Below are 23,829 nucleotides of genomic sequence, written 5' to 3'. Positions count from 1 at the left end.
ACATGTATATACAATTTTTAAGAGGTATTAACATGTCATTACAAGCTTCAGCATAAAAAGGTTCATTAGACATTCAATGAAAAAATTGATCTGAACTGTATAACAATAAGAAACCAGGTTCAATATTCATAATATTTACAACACAAAACGTGAAATAACTTCACCTACTGGGTCAGAAAACGCGAAATAACTACACCGACTTGGTAAGAAAACGCGAAATAACTTCACCGACTGGGTCAGAAAACGTGAAATAACTTCACCGAATGGGTTAGAAAACGTGAAATAACTACACCGCCTGGGTCAGAAAACGTGAAATAAATTCACTGACTGGGTCAGAAAACGTGAAATAACTTCACCGACTGGGTCAGAAAATGTGAAATAACTTTACCTACTGGGTCAGAAAACGTGAAATGATTACACCGACTGGGTCAGAAAATGTGAAATAACTACACCGACTGGGTAAGAAAACGTGAAATAACTTCACCGACTGGGCCAGAAAACGTGAAATAACTTCAACGACTGGGTCAGAAAACGTGAACTCACTTCAAAGACTGGGTCAGAAAACGTGAATTTACTTCAACGACTGGGTAAGAAAATGTGAAATAACTACACTGAATGGGTAAAAAAACGTGAAATAACTACACCAAATAGTGAACAGATTATCATCAATCGTGAATGGTGAAATTATGAAGCGGATGAATCTTTTTGTCATCGAGATTTCAAAAACAAAATGTTGAAGTAATATACCGTTAAAAATACGCAGCTAGCGCGTTCGGTAAGTACAAACCATTGTATTCATTGTTTTCTTACAGTTATAATTATTTTGAAGCATCCCAAGTATTATCCTTTTTTTAAAGTACACAAATCTGTGTCACATGCCCCTTTATGATTTGAGAAATTTGTTATCGCATGAATTACTCAAGCCTATGCTCTAGTTAAACTACATGCTGTATCGTGTAAGAGTCGGAAATGCATTGCTGCCAAGGCTGATATGGTATCTATGAAGACGTCTGCTTAGTAAACAAAGATTAAAAGTACATCATACATGTGGCATTACTCTTATAATTTGTTCTAATGGCATCACTCAGAAGATGACAAAGCTTTCCATCTCAAGCAATTAAACAAATTTAAGGCTTTGCTTAATGTCATTCTTATCGTAAATGGTATATCTTCAAATTATTTTTATGTTCAACCTGAAAGACAACAAATTCTATTTTTATTTCCACGAATAGTTGTACTTCTTTAAATAATTGTTCTGAAATATTTGCATAAAGTGGTTAAGTTATTTGTAGAGACGCCTTTCAAACAAGATGCCGTGTTTGAAGTCTATTGGAATATATTATGCACTTAACCATTTAACTCCTAATATCACACGGCAAATTTCTAACAAGCAAAAAAATAAATTTCTATGGAAATATGTTGCTTTATTTAATAAGTTTTCTAACATCGAAATCGACACGTTGCACTTTCTATGTTTACAGATTGTGTTTGTTCAAAATTCATCCGTGGTATGTACATTTGATCCATTTGAAACTACTATATCGCAACAAAGGCAAAAATACATTCATCCTTTAAAAGAAAATGTTTTAAAGTGGCATAAAAATCTTAGAGTACTCTACTGACAAGGATAGGAATGTGTTGGTAAACATGGCTTGTGTAGGTTTGTAATTTCCACAGCTATTGTTGGACTACATTAAAGTTGGAACATGTTATTGAAAATGTAAGTATTGTGCTGTTGTGGGTTTAATTAATTGTACGGTTAGGTCGTTTCCTATTGTTCTACTTAATAGTTTTGGTAGACCGGTTTCCCATGTTTAATGAAATTATATTACAACTTGAGTCAGTTATAATTACTTATATTATTATACAACCACTTCTATTTCTTTAAGTGCCACTTACTGGCCCTTCCTTCTACTACTGATTACTGCTTCTTCTTCTACAACTTTTACTGTTATCTAAAACTCAGTGTCAACTGTTTTATCCTCTATTTTTTATTAACTACATGTAACAGTGACATACATCCATGGGGTTCAGTCTTAAGATTACAATAAAAGTTGACCTAAATCCAATTGCAAATATTTATGTAATGCAAGTGCATATAACAGTAAAAAGACGGTTGTACCTGCATATTAGTTGAGTTCTAAACAGGGTATATTAACTAATTGTACTAAAACGTTCGAATATAAATACATTTACGTACAAATTAATAACATGACCAGATAGCATTATCAAATGGCAACTGTATCAATCCGATGGTATACATTTAAACAATGGATTTTGTATCTTATCAAAACTATCAAATTGGGTAATAATACAATGTTCTGATTTTAGCTCGTTTGAAGTCGAGTATTATTATAAATATTAAATCGCATTATTTCTAAAAACAGACAAAGGTCGGCATAATCAGGCATGTGAACCGTGTAGCTCCGCGTCGATCCGTGTAGGTCCTGGGACGTTCGGGTATGTACTTGTGGCTCAGGGAGGCAAACATGGCAGTTTTGGGAAGTTCGTAACTGCAGCGTTGATCCATGGCGTTCCGAGAAGATGTCAGCATCCGGGATGGTCCGTGTAGCTGTGTATGGCTACCGGGAACACCTGTATTCATGTCTTAATTTAATACCCCGGACCATCAAGGACAATGAACGGCAATTGTACGGTTGTCCCCGGACCCTTCGGGACGGTTAAACGTAACTTGCCATTGTATCGCTACCATAACGGATCAGAACAAAGCTACTTAAAAAGTAGACATTGCAAACACGGACAAACACGGTGAAAACACAGCCAATATACGGACTTCCATTTAAGAACACGGACGATGCCGGAAAGACAAGGGACCTTCATGGTTCGAACACGGAGACAAAGACAGAGTATCATGAAGGAACCTCGAAAAACACGGACGATGGCGGATGTACATATATTCATATCACCGGCGATGCTACATGGGCGTTGAGATAACGACCGAGGACAAGCTGATTCTGATGAGATGCCAGCTTCTGCTGCAAAAAGCTCAAGTTGAAAACATTAATATTGCTTTAGCGAAGTTAAGATAGAGAAATAGAGAAGTCGCGAAAAAAATCGTTTAATCACCGGTGAATAGAATGAAAAGTAGAACCATCTGGGTTAGAAAATGGCTCGCAAGAAGACCAGACCTGGGTCAATATGCATGGCTGGTGGACAAACTGAAGAAAGATACCTATGGATTCTTTAATTTTCTGCGCATATGTTATCATATATACCACGGGATCCTGACTCGCATTGAGCCCAGAATCAAGCGGAAGAAGTAAAACTACGAGAAGCTTCTGACAGATGGCATTAAGTTGATTATAACATTGCAGTATCTTAGGAGACAGCAACTACTCTCTGATCTATGCATTCAACACGCACAACATCATCTCCAAGATCATATGTCAGGTCTGCGATGCGATACTTGTAGAATTTGATGAGGAAGTAATTCCTTGTCCTAAAACGCCATAAGATTGGAAGAACATCGCCCTGCTGTTCGGAAACCGATGGCAGCTGCTTATCTGTATGGGTGCCTTGGACGATAAGCACATGCATTTGATGTCTTCTTCTTCATTTTAAATTATGCCGTTAACACATTTTATCGAAGGCAAGTGTTTTATTGACATAACAGCATAATTATTCTGGTCGGGCCTCCTACATATACACAACATTCCTGACGACCAAATAACTATCAATTGTGCACGTAAAAAATAGTTCCGCGTTTAACTGTTCCTTTTAATACTCTCCTTTTGAAATATGACAAGAAATAAAGAAAGCTTCGGAAATGGGATATTTTTATTGTTAAAAAAATGCAACAGCAAAACAAAAACGTTTGATTTGATCATTCAATTGGACAGAATTGCGTGCACAGTCCGTCTAAGTCATCAGATATTAATAAAATTGAGCAACAAATCAACAAAAGCGTCGAAACTAGTTATAACTACACGTAGCACTTTATATGGATAATTAAAATATCGATTGCAGCTGAAACTGTGCTGCACATAATATTGATGACACTATTTAAGCTTTGACAGAAGTCATACAATACTCAATTCAGTATTAACAACCCGCTTATCTCAATGACAATGTTAATCCAATGCTTATAACAACAACGTTTAAACAATATACGCTGATATTGTCTGTTCTTTCATCCCTTTATCGAAATTAATTTTAAACCACACTATTTTTTGATAGCCTTTGTGTCGAATGCTAACCATTCTGAACCAAAATACGATTTACGAAATCGTAATCCTGTCGGAGCCAGTTATTTTATTCCGATCGAAATTAACAAATATGCATGACAAACACACAATCGGAAATACGTTTTGGATTCCTTGGATGCTTTAAAAATATTCAATATTTGTTACTATCGAAAAACCACCACGTCTAAAAGGTGCGTGAATTTGGCACTCCGCTCAGTTATCGACATCAGCTCAGAAAATTAAGAAAGCTGATCTGGCACAGCACCTGGCTCGACATTTCAGATATGTTTTCATGTTAAAAGTGTTACGGCGAATGCTGAGCCAGCACAACACTCTATCGAGACATTCCAAATCAGCATTCGTTTTAAAAGTGTTACGGCGAATGTTGAGCCAGCTCAGCAGTCCAGCGCGACATTCCAGATCAGCATTCGTTTTTAAAATATTACGGCAAATGCTGAGCCAGCTCAGCACTCCAGCGCGACATTCTAGATCAGCATTCGTTTTAAAGTGTTACTGCGAATGCTGAGCCAGCACAACACTCTATCGCGACATTCCGGATCAGCATTCGTTTTAAAAGTGTTACGGCGAATGCTGAGCCAGCTCAGCACTCCAGCGCGACATTCCAGATCAGCATTCGTTTTTAAAATATTACGGCAAATGCTGAGCCAGCTCAGCACTCCAGCGCGACATTCTAGATCAGCATTCGTTTTAAAGTGTTACTGCGAATGCTGAGCCAGCACAACACTCTATCGCGATATTCCAGATCAGCATTCGTTTTAAAGTGTTACTGCGAATGCTGATCGAACTTTTGACACAGTAGACCATTCAGTTCTTCTTATTAAATTAGAAGCAATGGGTCTCAGTCCTGATGTTCTTCAATGGTTTAAGTCATACCTTTCTGACATGCAACAACTTGTTGATGTAGCTGGTTCTTTCTCTTCTAATGGTAAGGTTACTTGCGGTGTTCCCCAGTGATCCATCTTGGGGCCACTACTTTATTAATATATATTAATGATATGCAGAAAGTGGTTAAAGTAAACTTCTTCTGTATGCTCATGATTCTGCCATTGTTGTTGAAGGTTAAAACAGGTCTTTCATAGAATAAGAACTGACAGATGAATTACAGTCTGTCAGTCAATGGTTAACAGAAAATAAACTTTCTCTTCCTTAAGGTAAAACAGAAAAAATTCTATTTGGTTTTAAACCTTTGTCTAATTCAGGTGCTTCTGTCAATGTTAGTTGTAATGGTACTCATATTCAGTCAACTTCTACAGTCAAATATCTTGGTGCTACACTTGATCAGTCTCTGTCTAGTGATTCCATGGTTAGTTCTGTTGTTAAAAAGGCCGATACAAAGTTAAAGTTCCTGTATAGAAAACGTGATTTTCTCTCATTCCACACTAAGAAACTTTTGGTCATGGCTCTAATCCAATGTCATTTCGATTACGCATGTTGTTTTTGGTATCATGGTATTACCAAATTTTGGAAAGATGAACTTCAGATCACACAAAATAAATTAATAAGGTTTGTCCTCTGTCTAGGTAATATGTCACATATCGATAATGAACATTTTAAGATTTTTAATTGGTTACCTGTTCAAAAGAGAGTGGAACAAACTACCCTTTGTCATGTTCTCAAAATAAAAGGCTCCTGAATATATGAGTGAAAACTTTGTTCCCTTTAACACTCTTCATTCATACATGACTATGTCAAGTGAAAGCGGGTGCTATCTTTTACCAAAAGTCAAAAGTTTTGGTGCTAAATCTTTTGCATATAATGATTGTGTTCTGTGGAACAAACTACCTTCCTCCTTAAGGAATATTAAAAGTATATCTAATTTTAAGATGTCCGTTAAAACTCATGTTCTTTATATGTAATCATTCTTTTAGATCTATACAGTTAGTTTTTAATTTTTATACAAATAATTGTCTTTTATAACTAAAATCTGTGATATTCATCTCATGCCTCACTATGTCTATACCATCAATATCCAAGGACCACAATGGAAATAAGCGATTAAGTTCTCTTTTTGTGTAATCCTTGGTATGATGTTATTGGCATGGTTTCATTTCTCATACATGTTTATTGTTTTACTTTTTTATCATGTATGTATATAGTATTTATCATGTTGTATCTTTAAACTGAAATAAATCTATCTATCTATCCAGCGCGACATTCCAGCTCAGCATTCGTTTAAAAGGCATTAAATTGAATGTTGAGCCAGCTCAACACCCCAGCGCGACATTCCAGATCAGTATTCGTCTTATAAGAGTTATGGCGAATGCTAAGCGAGCTCAGCACTCTAGCGCGACATTCCAGATCAGCATTCGTTTTAAAGGCGTTTAGTTGATTGCTGAGCCAGCTTAAAATATCTCCCCACAAGTAAGCGATGTAGGGTCACCATGGCTCTCTTATTTTTATTGTTAGTATTAATTGTTTAATGACAATTGTTTTGCTATTCGCGTCGTTGATGTTTGTAATGTTTTTAGATTTTTCTATTCATTTGATGTTGTCAGGTTTGTTTTAATACGCCAAACATGTGGGACATAAATTCAAAATATAAATAAGAACAACTGGCGGGATTTATGGCATGCTTTCATTTTTAGCTCGTTTTAGCTCGACTATTATATATGATATATATACAGTGGAGCTATCCTATTCACCCCGGCGTCGGCGTTAGCGTGAGCGTGAACGTGAGCGTGAGCGTGCAAATATTAAAGCCTTCGTACCACCCCAAATATTTCCTATGTCCTTTGACATATTGCTTTAATATTTTGTATACTTCTTTACCAACATGACCCCAATCTATAAACAAGAGCAGACAACTGTATCAAGCATTTTGTAAAAATTATGGCCCTTTTTCACTTAGAATATGCATATTATTGATAAAAATATGTTAAAGTTTGCGTACCATCTCAAATATTTTCAATGTCCCTTGACATATTGCTTTCATATTTTGCATACTTCTTTGCCAACATGACCCCAACCTATAAACAAAAGCAGACAACTGTATCAAGCATTTTGTAAGAATTATGGCTCTTTTTTCACTTAGAATATGCATATTATTGATAAATCCATGTTAAAGTTTGCGTACGACCTCAAATATTTGCAATGTCCCTTGACATAACGCTTTAATATTTTGCAAACTTCGTTACCAACATGACCCCAATCTATAAACAAGAGCAGACTGAATCAAGCATTTTGTAAGAATTATGGCCCTTTTTCCATTATAATATACATATTACTTTAGTTAAATTGCCATAACTTCTTTGTTTATGATAAGATTTTATTAATAATTTGACAAAAAAAACACTAACATGAATACCACAATGGATTCCACCCAAACAATACCCCACGCCCCAACCCAGAATCCCTGCCCAGCCCCCCCCCCCAAAAAAAAATCATATTTTTATTTTTCCTTTTTTTATTTTTGAAAGATCATCTAATAAATGACCACACCCCACATTATACCCTCCTCTCAACCCCCCCCCCCCCCCCTATCTCCCCTCCAAAAAAAAAATCTTGAAAATATTTTGTTTTCCTTTTTTTTTAAAGATCGTCTAATAAATCATTGAATATGAACAATTTCCCCATGATGGCTTATGTTATACTGTCAAGCACTCGAATAGTCGAGCGCGCTGTCCTCTGACAGCTCTTATTATACATAGTTTGAGATTTAGTTGTATGAGTAATGATTACATTAATGAATAATAATTATAAAATTTCCATCTTCTTGGTAAATAATGCATCAACATTTTAGAAGTCACTTGTTCTAACTGAACAACTTTTATCGATGCTGTATACCTCTTGAGATAGTTACTTTCGAAGAAAATGACTTATTGTGTAAATGCAATTTTGTTTTCTTCTTCTTCCTTATTAGTTGTTTACCTAATAATTTTGTGTGGACATGGTGTCAATTGCCTACCCACAAATTGCAACTTCCGAAAACATTGACTGTATATTTGTTGTTATTGTCTATTTTGAATTTTAGAACGAGTAAACAAATAATATGATTGATTATAACCATAAATATGTTTACAAATCCCGATTCGTTGTGGTATTAGAAACGTTAGCCCAGCTTTTTTTGTGATAGTGTATAAAATATTCTTTTCCAGCATTGTACATACGCCATCAACAATATATTGAAAAAAGTTTAAAATATGTATATTTACGTTGTCATCATTATAGTTATTTCACGCGGTTGGTGGTAGCAGAATTTACATTAAAATAAAAGGACATAACGACGGTATTTAAAATTGAGGTGACACATAATTCAATTGTACGGATATATAAAACGGAAACAAATGCTTTATTGACGTATTACTGACGTATTAAGACATAGCTGCAACCACAGCATTGTTTCATTGTTTTATTTGGTCTTGAAAATCGAACACCGTTTAAGCCATCGACATGTCCCTCTTGAATGTTTTATTTTATAATGCTCATTTACATCAACCTAACATGACGCCAGTACATCGCAGAATCCTCCAGTTTTTATATTAATACCTGTAACTGTTTAAGAAGTGAAGCTGCTTTGAAGATATTATATATAAACTGTGATTTAGCGACATACAGTCTGCTGACCTACCTACCGCGAGAATACCAATATGGCATCTCACAGCCCTTAAAGGTATGCTGTTTTGAATACATAAAACGCAATTGAACACTATATTTGAATAAAATCTATATTAATATTAGCGGACAAGGAGTTTAGTTTTCGCAAAAATGCCCATTTGTTTCAACTGCCATTTTATTTGAACGTTACGTACCGGGAAAATACGGATGGCCAGTGTAACTGTAGCCTTCAGTGTAGTTGCTTAAAGTATTTGTTTTTTTTCTTTTCCATATGTATGTGTATAAAAAATGAAAAGGTTCCATCTGATATTTTAATAATGTATCAAGTTGAAAAGATACCCGGGAAAGTATAAATATAAGCTATGGATATACAGTAGCGATGTAGCTGCCCAACATTTCGAGCGGAATCTTCCCGGCGCACCGATAGTTGTGCAGTGTCCATTTGAAGTTTTACACGTACCATGGTTACACTCTTTCCCGAAGTATTGGTTGCTCAGTTGGCCTCGATGACAGTCTTTATCCATTCGTAGTAGTGGTTAACGCGCGTGTAGACGCCGGGGTACTGCGGTCTGGCGCAACCCTCGCCTCCAGAAGTAACGCCAACCTGAGTCCAGTGGCCATCATGGAAGCACGCCAGTGGACCGCCCGAGTCGCCCTGGGAAAGAATGTAAGGTGGCATATAATGACATAAAGTACTACCTTGTACGTAGTTATTCAATACACAAATCTACAAACGAGTTCAGGATTTGTTTAAGCGAATCTGACGTTTTTCTTAAACGAGCAAAATAAGTTATGATTTAAGATGACAACTTGGACCGATCAGTTATTAATCACATTCTATCAAACGAAAATGAACCACATCTAATTTAAACAAAACGTATTGTTAATCTGTGTTAATTATGCCCGCGTAACTACAAATGTGGGATATTCGATCATACCTGACAGGAGTCTCTTCCCTCAGTGCTGGCGCAAATAACAGAGTCAGCAATGGCGAAAAAGGGACGTGAATTGTACAGGTCAGCGCAGACAGAAGTTGGAACAATCTGCACCCTAGCATGGTGCGGTATTTCCGAGCCCACACCCCCTGAAAAACACGTCATGAAAGTAGATTTGCTCAACTATTCTGATGCGTGTGTATTCCTGCTGTATACGAAGCATTGTGTTCAATCAAAAGAATATGAATGACAAACATAGATAAACAGATTTGCTCATAATTGGATTGCAACTGGGAAGCAGCACTTAACAAGAGATAGTTATTTTTCTTACTTTGGGAAAACAGTTAATATTCTCTGAACCTTAAATGTTATGTATTATAGTGCATGCTCGTTATTTAGTCATATAAGAACATGAGCCTACCTTCCACGAAGTCTCCCCAGCCCGCAGTTACGCAGTGGCTGTGATCGGGCGCGGTGAAGTTGGGCTCGATACGGATGGTGTTCACATACTCGGACATGTGAGCGGGCCTGCTCAACTTTACCAGGGCGATATCATACAGAATCGTAGGCTCCACTAAAATAAGCATATGTAAACGTGTGTTGCATTGGAACTTACTCGTCTGATATATTGGAGTTGACACGTGCGCACGAATGACATACTGCTATTGAAACCTTCAAATGTCTCCTACAGGTGTCAAGTGCACACGTCTGAGAAATTGGAGTTGACACTGACAAACGTACGATACATAGGAGTTTATACTTAAAATTGTGTAAAACATTGGTAGTGTCTTTAGTAAAGCGACGTTAATCTAGTGAACCGATAATATATGAAGCGCGGAGCGCTGTGGAAATCGTTTTAGGATTTTACTTGTTTTGGATTTAGAGCTTACCCGATAAACTTTGTTAATGAAGCACAAAATGCAATTCACAACCAGTAAAGAGTGTGTGATACAATGACATTAACACTGGCATTGACATTGACAAGCGACATTGGAATAAAAATGTATCATACAATAGCGTTGAAATTGACAAGCGTTTGGAACAAAGGTGTAAATCTCAATAGATCACATGCATGTCAGTGTCAACTCCAATATATCACACGCTTGTCATTGTCTTCCCTAGTGCATCGCACGGGTGTCAGCGTCAAAACATTTGCCCGGTGGACACTGAAATGAGTTTAGTTAATTGGATATGACACTTACACGTGTGCGATAAATTGCAGTGGGCACCAACACGCGTGTGATACATTGGAATTGACACTGACATAAGTCATATACATCGCAGTAGACACCAAAAAGCGAGTGGTGCACAGGAGTGGACTGACACGCGTTGATCCACTGAAGTTGACATGAGCTGCCGCGTGGATCATACTAATGGCCACATTCAAGTGTGTGATATATTTGAATTAGCACATGTAAGTGCACGGCACCTTCATGGGTCTGACACAATTGAACCGACCTTTGCAAGTGAAAGTGTGGGATACAAATGAGTAGATAAGTGTAAGTTGTTATAAATTAGCAGGAATGTGAAACAATGAAACGCAAACATTTCAGTGTAGTTGCTTAAAGTTGCAAACAATCGTGTGGCATCATGGAAAGGATCTTGGTAAAATGTATTTCATAGCACATATGCATGTTTAGTACACGCTGGAATGTTAATGGGTCTCAATTATATCAATAACTAGTAATTAAGGAGTTAAATAACGGAGCAGCCACTTACGCATATAGTTGGGGTGTGTGACTATCTTGTCCAATGTGAGCTTCTGCTCCGTGCCGTCCTCTCGACCCTGCACGTGCTCCCCGAGCACCGCGCGCCAGTTGGTTTTGTCCGACATGTCGAGCCTCTCAGGATCACTGCAGATATGCGCATGTATTACACACATATATAAACATTCAAAGCTGTGGCATTATTGTTGTGCTTACTTTCATTGCAGTAACTTACTGAGAGCAATATTTAACAAGCGTAGGCATTTCTAGGCATTGTTAGTTTTGATAGCGTATCACGTAACAAGAGAACATCCCGCTTCTGTTTTGTTGCCTTCGTTTTGCTCTTATGGTTTCACGTAGATCTACGGAGAGTTCAAATTAAAAACAAAAAGTGTGACGCGGTTGACTAAAATACCCTACACTATCATTGTTTTGGGCATATGCAACAGATGTGTCAAAAACACTATATGCAATAATACATCAGTTAATAAAGAGATGTGTATTTTGATATTTTCTATGAAATGTGACGATGAACTTAGGGCTAGGGTAACACGAAGTTTGTGCAACAAGCGGTCTTAAAATGGTGGCAAGAGATACAAGTGATACAATCGACACGCTGCATCCAATCTGATTATTACATGGCAAGTAAGCTGTTGTGTGGCCATATTTTACCTTAAACCTCTAGGTTCGGTCTAGACCTTAAAGCTTGGAATGTGTTGAAAACCAACTACGCACGTTGATAATTTGTGGCCAGTTATTTTACAATAACCTAATAAATGATAAAATTAAAGTTTGGACAAACCCTTTGGAACTAACAGATGCGTTGCGCTCATGAGTCTTCTAATCACGGAGATCAAGTTAATTAGTTTATGATTAAACTACCTGATTTATTATGAGTTATAGTACGGACAAAAATCGACGTGTGGAATTACGAACGTATGGACAAGTGAATTGTGCCCTTAAATGGGGGGCATACAAATATGGTTCAAAATGACAATACGTAGCAAACTTTGAAGACCAAACAGTTTAATAGTGCCACGGGCTATTTTTGTGTGTCGCGATGGTTAAACATCGACATTTTCATTTCCAGTGACACTGGAACTCACACGAAGCAGTGCGCGGCGGTGAGAAGCCACTGCGGATAAATTAGTGATGCCCCACACAGATGGGGTAACCCGGACTTATCCGTGTAGTTGTGTTGTAACAGGAAATTCAGTGACACCAGCCACGGCCAATCTCCAGGATGTGACGCCAAGCCGCCTACAACGCGCTTCCGGTGTTGCCTAGCTTCGGGATGCACAATGTAGGTTTTGCCATTCGAGTTCGCGAGTTCTTACAAAGATATATTTGTATACAAGTGACTTTTATTGGAAAAAATAAATATGCATATTTTAAAGATTTCATTCGAAGAATCTTTACATTTTAAGAACGTCACAAGTGAGATTATTGGCAATTAGTCCATAGGAGTCGCATTATGTCAAAATGGGTCTTATGCCGGAGAGCGTAGCTCCAGACCAGCCTCCGCAATCCCCAATCTGCCCAGGAGCTACCATGTCCACTATAAAGTCACGCAAGGTTTCGCGTTCTCATTAGAGGACAGGGTTGCTCCTGGCTAGAATACGCAATTGCACAGACGAGTCTGAAGCTACGGTGTCCGCATGTGGCATAATACCCAAGTTCGCATGACTCGGAACAAATGCACGTCTTTAAACTTTGATTATGGTTAATAAATGAGTAAAATATTGAATCAGTAAACGTAATTTTAATACATTATATAGACGAATTTCAAATTAATAAAATACTGCGTAGTTGCACAATACAGTGACTTACCATGCGGCGTCAATGCATCTGTAAACCAAACATAGAACGGTTCAAAGACACACGCAGTACATGTGATATGTTTTAATATGTTTCAAAATTGCTACCCATAACTTAATAATTATGTTTAAACAACAATCTACATCTATAAATGTAACACACACTGTATATATATATATATATATATATATATATATATATATATATATATATATATATATATATATATATATATATATATATATATATATATATATATATATATATATATATATATATATATATATATATATATATATATATATACATACATATATATATATATATATATATATATATATATATATATATATATATATATATATATATATATACAGACTGACTGACCTGTACCATTACTTCAAGGAGTCTTAAGCATCAATGTTGATGTCTTGATTTTGTTGTAAACAGCGTATTTTCGATGTGTTCACAAAATACAAAAAAACAACCAAAAAATTCAGCATCATTTAAGTTAGCATGCCTTAACCAGATGCGTTTAAATTTAAATATTATCAAGAAGTCAACGGCATTACACACCATTTTATAAACATATTAAAACCAAAACCGTAATTGCGTTTCGACGAGTTTTAAAACGTTGGAAAGCTGTTTTTATTTTACTTAAATGTATCGATTACTTTATTGAAACTGAACATAACTGAACAGATGAGCTTATTTAAATGATTATCACATAGTATTGCCCGCTTGTTTCATTTTATACGAGGTGCATATGTTTAAATAACACAATCGATACAGGATATTAATATTATGTTAAACGTAATACAGCCTTTGAATGTCGCTTGATAATCGTCTGAACTCGCACGATGCTTCCAGTCCTCTATCACATAAATGCACCGTGAGCGGATAGGGAACCCCTGTCCCTCTATCACTATCGAGCTTTCACCGTACGGGATCTGAAAATACTGACAAAAACATAATATCGTTATTACAATAATAACATCCGCGTTTGTATGACCCTTGAACCTTTTTATGTTTACGCAACAGTATCAATGAGGCCGTTTTATCAACAGATCGTTATGTTCTTACGTTAGATTCATATGGCAAGTGCTATCAGCCGTTTTATCAAAGAAATCGCACCCAAAGTGTCGTCAGACCTATCTTAGAGTTCGTAAATATGGCAGTCATAGTAGCATTGGACGTGTTTCGACTAAGCGAAATAAGTATGTTTCGCGAAAAAAGAATGGTTTAAGTGATCTCTGAGAACTTGACAAATTGAAAGTTATCATTCCGATGAATAAAGTAGATTACGTATTCAGCGGCTTGTCGAGTTGCCGAAAGATACTCACCAAAACCCTACAAAATGGTCACATTCCATACCCGTCACGACTAAGCATTGATTTTATACCCATATGCTCAATTCGTTCTTAATTCATTATTTATACATGCAATAACTAATATTTGATAACGTATAATCACTCTTGTCATAACAAGCTCTGTAACGTGAATTGAAATGCAATAAGTTAGACTGTAATGTTGGATTAATTAATTGCTAAGGGTGAGTCGTGATTTATCAACCCCCACCCCCTCCGCACCCACCCCGCACACACTCACACCCACCCACATAATAATTATCCGAGCTTATCAGTCATTCCTGGGTCAATTAGCGCCATAAATAACCTGACCAAACTGTTTGCGCATATCAATTACTATTTTCGGTTATTGATAAACCCGGTCGGATAAGAACAGGGACGTACACCTCAGTCACACCGGGCGAGATATTGCCTACCTTCTCCTTGTCGTTCTCCATCACGAACTGACTATTGGTGCAGTTTGCCCTAGAAAAGCCCACCTTGAACCCTGGTGGCTCGGTAACCTGACCGTCGATGGTGATCCGTATCGACGTGATGTTCTTCTCTTTGTCAAAAACGAATCCCCGCATCTTGGAGTTAATGTTCTTTATTCTTGGCGTAATGGAGCCCTTGCAATTGTCGGGAGCTGCCGCCACTTAGACATAATATCAAAGTAAGATAGTGCGCGTGTACGCGGAAATCAGAAATGCATAAAGATCATGCTGTCTTTTCGACATACAAAATGATATGTAATATGATTGGTCGCATTTAGGAAGTTTATGCATAAACTTCTTAAAAAGCGGTAATACATGTTTTTTTGTATCGGTTGTGACAAGACGGTGTTATTAAGACGGCGTAATTAATAGACATCGTTTGCAATAGCAGTGGAACTGAATCAACTAACCAAGCGGTCGAATTTGCTTATTGTTTTTATAGTTCTACTCCAAACATGGGTATAAATACTCGTAAAAGTATATGTCCGCGTACCGCCTCTTTCTTCGTTACTATGTAACAGTAAATCTGTACAAATGTGAATTTCAATAAATTCATGATTTTCGTGAAATGACTGTTTCTGTTAGGGATTTGACGAAATGGCTTTTTTTTCAGAAATTTTGTAAAATGACTGAAAATAGTGACATAATTTTACACAGTTTTACTAAAGACCTTTAAGAGGAATCAGGAAATGTTTTAAATGTACTTGTTATTTTATATTTGTTATTTTAATGGATACATACTGATATTGATTTATGTTTAATTGTGAAGTCAAAAGTCATAATGATACCATTGTAAACGCATATTGATTATTTTGTTGCTTTCACATAACTGCTTCAGTTGCTCTAATACAGGATAAATGGATAATTGGCTAAACAATGTAAAGTAGTAGGATTATTTACTTCTCACACATCATAAATAAAAGGTTAAAGAAAAACTAAACTCGACGGATTCAAGACAGTTCAAAGGGCCACTAATTTGGCTGTTTCCTCAAAATGTGCATACCTCTGTATTATAGAAACCTTAGCTAAATGCAGTGAGTTCATTCCTTCATACGATTTGAAACCAAAGACATTGATCCAACAAACCTTGAGATAGAATTAAGATAAGCCATATTGAAGAGGTATGAAAGACGTTTACTTATTCGCTGTGTCATCCCTCAACTGAAACTAACGAGCAACTTAAAACTACATCTAATACAACCAAGTAACCACCAACTACTTCCTCCACCTCCACTTCCAACTGCTACTAGTACCAACCAGTAACCACAAACTGCTATTAGTACCAACCAGCAACCAGCAACCAGCAACCAGCAACTACTTCCTCCAACTAGACACTTCCAACAGCTACAAGTACCTACCAGCCACCGCCAACTATTTCCTCCAACCTTTCACTTCCAACTGCTACAGGTACCAACCAGCAACCACAAACTGCGTCTCATACCAACCAGCGACCACAAACATCCTAATACCTACCAGCAACCAGCAACTACTTCCTCCAACCAGACACTTCCAAGAGCTACAAGTACCAACCATAACCACAAACTGCTATTAGTACCAACCAGCAACCACCAACTGCTTCCTCCAACCAGTCGCTGTCAACTGCTACTAGTACCAACCAAAAACCACAAACTGCTACTATAACCAACCAGCAACCACCAACGTCTACAAGTTCCAACCAGCAACCACCAACTACTTCCTCCATCTAGCCACTGCCAACTGCTACTAGAAACATAGTCGGTGTTATTATCGTCCGGGACGAAAATGACATATTCAGAATCGCCGTGAAGTCATGTGGTTAATTATAAAATATTCCAGGAACCAATTTGACCTCTACCCACAACGCCTTCTCACCGATTAGGATGAAGACACAGACTATGCTGTAACAATTCGTCAAGCTGTCGGTAGACAGATTTTGGTGGTCAATGATTCTTTTAATGTGACCAGAATGGCGAGAGACAGTGCACGACTAAGAGATGACAGTATTTATGGCCCAGCTACGTTGTAATAGTGGATGCCATAACAGTCTGACTTGTAAAAACAAAAAAAATAAGTATGCACACTATGATTTATTGAGAAAATATATGCGATTGGTATATTGGAGAAATGTCTTCATCTGTCACAAGATTAGAAGTATTAAAACAGTGTTAAACATCTTGTGAGTTCATATTGGTAAAATATATCGTGAGTTCATTTTAATGCAGGTTTTCAAAGATATACACTCATCTGAAAAATTGATGTTTGACTGTTAGTCGCATTAATTTTATTTACCAGTTTACAATTAATACTAAAGCTGAAGTTGTTTCAGTCATTGCGTGAAAAATCTTGAAGAAATCGTGCATTTTTTGAAGTCCCTAAGTAAAAAATTCATTTCACGAAAATCCTGAAATCGATAAATTCCTACTTTCATCGATTTTATGTAACATCTTTAACTTGTGAGTTGTAATTTGCCTTAAAAATGTGTGGTATGTTCCAGAATTATCATTCATCTATGATTATTCTGAAAATTAGTCTCTTTTACCCGTAATTACTTAATAAATATAAATGCTCTGAACGTAGTACAATCATTATTATGGAACCCAATTACTGCCGTACATTAATTTTGTATGAAAGTTCACTGTTACGAAAAGCCACAAAATTGTGTTAATTGCAAAAAGTTCTTGTTCACAGAACAACATATCAAATCTGTTGTTCACAAGTAGAATTATACTTACAGTGGCCACGCAGTTCAGACCTCATGACAGTGTCCTCAAAAACCTACAACGAACAACATATTTCAGTCGGTATACCGAGCACATGTATAACGACACAAAAAGACGAGCGTCACATTTATATGCATTTATACTTGTTTTATATTCTCAAATGTACATGGCGAGAATGTTTATAACCTCGATGTTATCCTTACTTATATGTTGTTCAAACCTTACCACACTACACAGACCATGTACGAATACAAGTGTTCATTCATAGATAAGAGACACTTTTTTATAGTTCGTTTTTTTATCGCTAAGAAAGCATCAAAAGTATTAAAGGGGTCTTTTCACAGATTTTGGTATGTACTGAATTATGTCGTTAAATGTGTTATATTGATAACTGTTAACATTGGATCTATAAAGCTCCATTAAAAAACAAGAATACAATAAAGGAAACCAAAAAAGTAACCCTTAACTGGACTCGAACCACTGACCCCTGGAGTATCGCAATATAACGACAACAACAGAACTCTCAAAATTATTTAATCGTTTCGCGTTGCAACGCTTTATAATTTTCAGGTTTTTAAATCGTCAAAAGATGCATATACATGTAGTGGATATGTTATAGCATGGTAAATGATCAGTATTATTATTTCCTCACAAATATCATAACTACAACTAAAATTTGCGAATCTTAAACATTTTTTATATATTTTTGTCAATTTACCAAAACGTGCCTCTTTTAGGCATGATGATTTTTGTTTAAGCTATGAATGACCCCTTTTAATACGAAATTTACGTGTTAACGAAGTTAAATACAACCATTTTGAATGCACACGAAAGAAACGAACATATAAGTAATATTACACATAGAAGTACAATGTTAATGTAAATAAATGTGTCGTGATTTATTGTCTGTATATCGATGCTGGTAGCCTATTTTTTCGGAACTGGGTTACAAGCTCCACTGCGCAATCTGTCCTTCGCCAATAAATTTACATCATATCCAAATATCTGTTTCCGAGCTTGAAACGTTGTTTATTGCTGCCAGAAGTTACGACAATTAATGGCACCGCCAATTCAATAGTTTATGTACATATGCAAATTGAATAAATATTCACCTTATATTTCCGGACTTTGGCAGCTGTAATTAATGAGTTAGAAGCTCTTTTTCATCAGGTCACAAGTAATGCCGGGCGTAATAATGTAATACAATCCTTATTGTGCGTTGAATAGTTGTAATTAATAGCATATTAACAAATAAAATGTGTTGTGGGCAGTAAGTGGCTTATTGGGTGCCTCATTGCGGCGGTCGATATGGAATGATAATTGTGTATGACCCCTAATGGGATGGGTTATTATTTTGTTTTTTTGTATTTTTACTTTTTTTTTCGAAGTAATGAATTATGTTTAAATGAATAAATATAATAGTTGTAATATTAATGTTTTTTTCATGATTTATATTGCTCTTATATACTCTTATGCAACGTGTTGCTTCCGCTAATGCTGCTGCCAGTCTCAACATTGAATTAGGTTAAGAAAATCAAGATCGAGTGTTGCTACGATTGGAAGCAAGTCAAACCGGCCACATGAAAAACTGGCATTATTAGTAGTTTGAGAAATGAAAATGGTCCATTAATAAGTGTGATGTTTTGCTTCATCGTGTTGAACATTTAACGCATGTGGCACTTAATGATTATAGTTAACCCTGGTTTCCGTTTGTTTTTATTTTGCATAACACGAGGTCAGTTTTGTATACCACCACCGAGCTTTATAAGAGCAACCTGACATATTGCCTGCCGAAGATTGACGAGAACATTGAAACATAAAAAAGTAGGAGCATGACAAGGATGGTGCTTAAAAGATTCGCGAAATAAACGTGGCATAAAAAGGGAAGAAACATCAAAGGGTGGGTGAAAAATATGGAAGAATCAGAGTATTTTCCATTCAACTTAAATGTCATATCAAAAATGTATATTGTTAATTGAAATAGAAGCACACGTTTGATTTATTAAGTAGTATTTGCATCTCGAAAAGAACTAAAATGGCACCCCTTTGATGTGTTTCGCATCAGTGGCATTCGTGAATAGCAGTCAATCATGATGCAAGTACTATGGATTGACATGGAAGCAAACGAGAACATGCAATTCTGTAAAGTTGTTTTTAACTAATGCGTCCATGTTGTTGTTCTCGACATTATCACCATTCATCAATCGACCTATTTAAATGCAAAATTAATCTCGCAATCTCGCACCTAAATTTAACAACCTCGAATTGTAATCGCACAATTTCGTATCGTCACTCATAAGTGATATATGTATACAATTACAAATATGTATTCAATTAAGTAATTAGTATAGACATTTATATTATATAAAGCACAACAATAAACCGATGAAAAGATGACAGTTTCAGTCTTGGCTCCTTCTTCACTTGAGCTTTGGAACATATGATGAGGAAACAATAAAAATTACAATAAACAATAAAACACCTATAACTTCGTTTTTCTCCGACGAATTGCATGTCAATAAATTGACATGCAGGAGAATCGCAAGAGAATAAAAGATATAAGTATATAATCGTGGACACTTTATTACATGGAGTGCGCTTACTAGAACCTTTGAATGTCAATTTTATGGAGCCAAATCATAAAGAAAACTGAAGTGAATATAAATAAATATGTAACGTTTTATTTCTTAAATAATGACAAGAACAACAAAGTTAGGTTAATGTGATAAAGAATAAACAATATAAATAAATGATGCATGCGGGCAATTTAAGTTATTTAATGCAAATAATATAATTAATAATAATATAATCACACTAAAAATAATGTTATGATCAGTTAACATTTAATGAGCAAATGTGACAATGTCGCTGATTACCACTTTCTAAATATGGGTCCTCTTTTACCATGCATGCCGCATTAAACACGATGATTGACTGTAAAAAGATTAAGATCAAGGCCGGTTAATTTTCAACAAACATAAATTGTTAAACAGCAATGAGCTACCAACATAAAATATGAAATTGTTGTGTTCAAAAATATGTCTTGCAATAAGGGGAACGCTTACTGAGCGTGATAGAATTGCCAGCGTGTGCTCTTGGTAGCATTCATTTGATTTAAAATAAATTCAGTCAGAAATCGCGGGTCATCAACCGCTTACGACTCTGTTGAGCTATTAAATGAACAACAACATCACAACATCTTCATTAAGGAGATGATTATGAAGAACATAACGGTCCGACATAAAACAACGTTAAAATAATTGATGGCGTTACCCTAGATGCCCGCGAATGGACACAATTTTATGGCTTTCATAGCACTATGTTATTTAAAAACACTATGGGTTACTTTTCAATACGTCATTAAACGAACATTAATCAGGAAATCAAATAAAGCGACGAGGCTCCACCAATATCAACGCGTGCAAGCGTCATTGCGTGTTTCCAAACGTGCATTGACGACCGCGAGCCTGGACATTGGTTTAGGAAAACATTGCAGCGTCTGTAAAAATTCCGAAACATTATACTTGATCGCTATCTAGGCATTATCTTCTTATTCTTTTGCGCTTTGATTTATATGTACATATTATAGGAACCATGAAAACTTATATTAAATGGAAAGTTCCGTACAGCTTTTCCGTAAAGTAGCTTTGCGGAAGCGAGCCCTGTACAACATTTAATCGACAATAAACTTGTAAAACTTATTAATTACCTTATTATCTAGTGTGTTACACCATCCCAACTCCACAAATATAAGCACCAAGTGTAAGCCGATGACATATGGAAGCCAAGTCTTCATTTTTATTTAAGACGAAATACTGCAGTTCGCAGAGATTCAGCTCCTCCATGACGGTTGCAGCAACAGTTTGAGCGTTTTAAAGCACTTCTCTTGGACCATGCCACGTGATGTCGCATAATCGCTTGGGCGAGAAACCGCTTGTCGCAATTTGTCGAAATTAACAATTTCATATTAGTGAATTATTAGTTATTAGTTGGAATTAAATGGTCTTGCCAATTTATGGCGCTACGATGTTTAAAATTGTTACATTCATATACTTTTGTCATAAAAAATATTAAAACGATCGTTTTTAGGAATATGAACTCCAATGCAAATAGCGTGTTCATTGACATGCTGACGTATGCCATTATGCATGACGACAGCGCTGTAGCATCGATGGTTGTGCCCCTTCCTGATGAAAAACACCTTATTTCAGGTTGGGCGTTTTTTTCGCATACCGTGCAAATATGCCGTTGTACAATAATAAAATGGAATTAAAACGCATTCAATTTAATTACCATTTAATTACTCAATGGTAGGAAGGAGACCAAAGCAAAAGAGATACAACTTTTGAGGAATGATGAAATGAAATTACGAACAAGTGTCAACTACATCCATTCTTTTTAGAAAAAGATTTAAGAATATAGCATCATAAAGTTAATATTTCAGATCATCATCACGCGACATATGCATGTGTATTAAATATTAAAACAAGATGCAACAAGTTAGGCCAAAAACTCTTGTATGGCCTGTTTTGTTGAGTCGTGGATCCTTTTTGAGTCACGTGTATAGAGCTCGTGGGAAAGCACATGATGCATTTCGTAACGGTAAAAACTTTTGACATAGTCGCATGGTTTTGCTGATCGACAATTCGACAAAAACAGATAATATTGTAATTCAATTTCATCTTAACTCGATACGTTCCAATAAAAAGAAAAAACATTCAATTATTTCGTCCTTTACATTGTTTCTTCTAAGTAACAAAAATCCCTTATTAATACAAATTTTCAATGTTGACATTTTTTCACAAACGGCGGTCTCAATGGTCATAGAAAGTAACTTGCCCTGCATTGACTTTTTAAGAGTGTTTACAGGATTCAAATTGCAATTCGAGCAGCAAATCAGAATCCACGACTCATTACTTTCAAGATTGTGATTTGACATGAGTCGTGTTCTGAGAAAACTTGGCTTAATGCATGTGCGTAAAGTGTCGTCCCAGATTAGCCTGTGCAGTCCGCTTAGGCTAATCAGGGACGACACTTTCCGCCTAAATTGGATTTTTGCTAAGAAGAGACTTCATTTTAACGAAAAATTTCATACAAGCGAAAAGTGTCGTCCCTGATTAGCCTGTGCGGACTGCACAGGCTAATCTGGGACGACACTTTACGTAAATTAAGCCCAGTTTCTCAGAACAAGACTCACATTATCAACACAATCGATTATTATTATATTTGAAGACAATTAACATTTAAGAAACAAGCTTCAAATCAAAATGAAACAGGCGGTTGACATGGCAGATTGACTCACGGGGAATCCTATGTTGTACAATAAGAGCGAGAAGAAATACAAAAACGCGGCGAAGAAGACAGGCCTTTGGAATCGATAAGCAGCAGAGCTTCATCTTGAGTCGGAGCTAATGTTGAAGACCTGGTAGACTGTAAAGGAAGAAGAGAGGCTCGGCAATAAAATACATGGCTGATAGGCTAACATTCCTAATGCAGAACTATGTAATCCTGTCGTCTAACATGGCAAGAAAAATGGGCAAATCAATATGTAGTTTGAGTATACATTTATATTACTCGTGTGAATTAATGTTATTTTTTATTATAAGAGGGTATTTGTATCCTGTCATTTGCGATATTTACTGTCGGATAAAGTGGTGTAGGATAAACTAAGTGATATGCGGTTAGCTGAAACGTGACTTTTGTATTACCTCTATCACATGCCGGAACTAACTAATTACGGTTAGTATTAGGTTTGATCGACTTTGTACGTTTTATCCATGCAAGAAAAGCTTGATATTATAAAGAATAAAATCATAAAATGAAAACCTCAGAAGTAGAGGGATAACTAGGCTTCTGGGACAGAACCGTTTCCCATCCGTTTCCCATCCGTGTCCCAGGAAATTCTATATATAAATGTATAATATATTTTTCAAGATATTATATATCCCCCAGGAAATTCTATATATATATAAATGTATAATATCTTTTTCAAGATATTACATATTTCCGAAAGGTCAAGCTCGGGGCAGCATCCCATTCGCAAACGCGGCG

At 36.3% G+C, this 23,829-nt stretch overlaps 1 protein-coding gene across 4 annotated transcripts in view; it reads right to left on the bottom strand.

Moving 5' to 3' along the window:
- Positions 1–9,077: 9,077 nt before the first annotated feature.
- The window catches only part of LOC127866634 (tryptase-like), a 204,523-nt gene continuing 189,771 nt past the window's right edge, over positions 9,078–23,829 (bottom strand). For 2 of the 4 annotated variants that reach the window (XM_052407338.1, XM_052407339.1), the window contains exons 2-10: positions 17,791–17,833; positions 15,023–15,240; positions 14,060–14,198; positions 13,252–13,269; positions 12,528–12,753; positions 11,435–11,568; positions 10,137–10,289; positions 9,719–9,864; positions 9,078–9,435 (exon numbers count right to left, since the gene is read on the bottom strand). In XM_052407338.1, coding sequence (XP_052263298.1) covers positions 9,274–9,435; positions 9,719–9,864; positions 10,137–10,289; positions 11,435–11,568; positions 12,528–12,753; positions 13,252–13,269; positions 14,060–14,198; positions 15,023–15,240; positions 17,791–17,815 — 1,221 coding nt within the window. In that variant the 5' untranslated portion in view covers positions 17,816–17,833 and the 3' untranslated portion in view covers positions 9,078–9,273. Of the gene's footprint in view, positions 9,436–9,718; positions 9,865–10,136; positions 10,290–11,434; positions 11,569–12,527; positions 12,754–13,251; positions 13,270–14,059; positions 14,199–15,022; positions 15,241–17,790; positions 17,834–17,981; positions 18,009–21,487; positions 21,617–23,829 lie in introns of those variants that run through there. The other 2 variants (XM_052407336.1, XM_052407337.1) reach the window with 2 other exon arrangements.

This window comes from Dreissena polymorpha, chromosome 2 (assembly GCF_020536995.1).
Source record: "Dreissena polymorpha isolate Duluth1 chromosome 2, UMN_Dpol_1.0, whole genome shotgun sequence".
In the NCBI taxonomy this organism is placed as follows: Eukaryota; Metazoa; Mollusca; class Bivalvia; order Myida; family Dreissenidae; genus Dreissena; species Dreissena polymorpha.
This window is presented reverse-complemented; position numbering and strand designations above follow the sequence as displayed.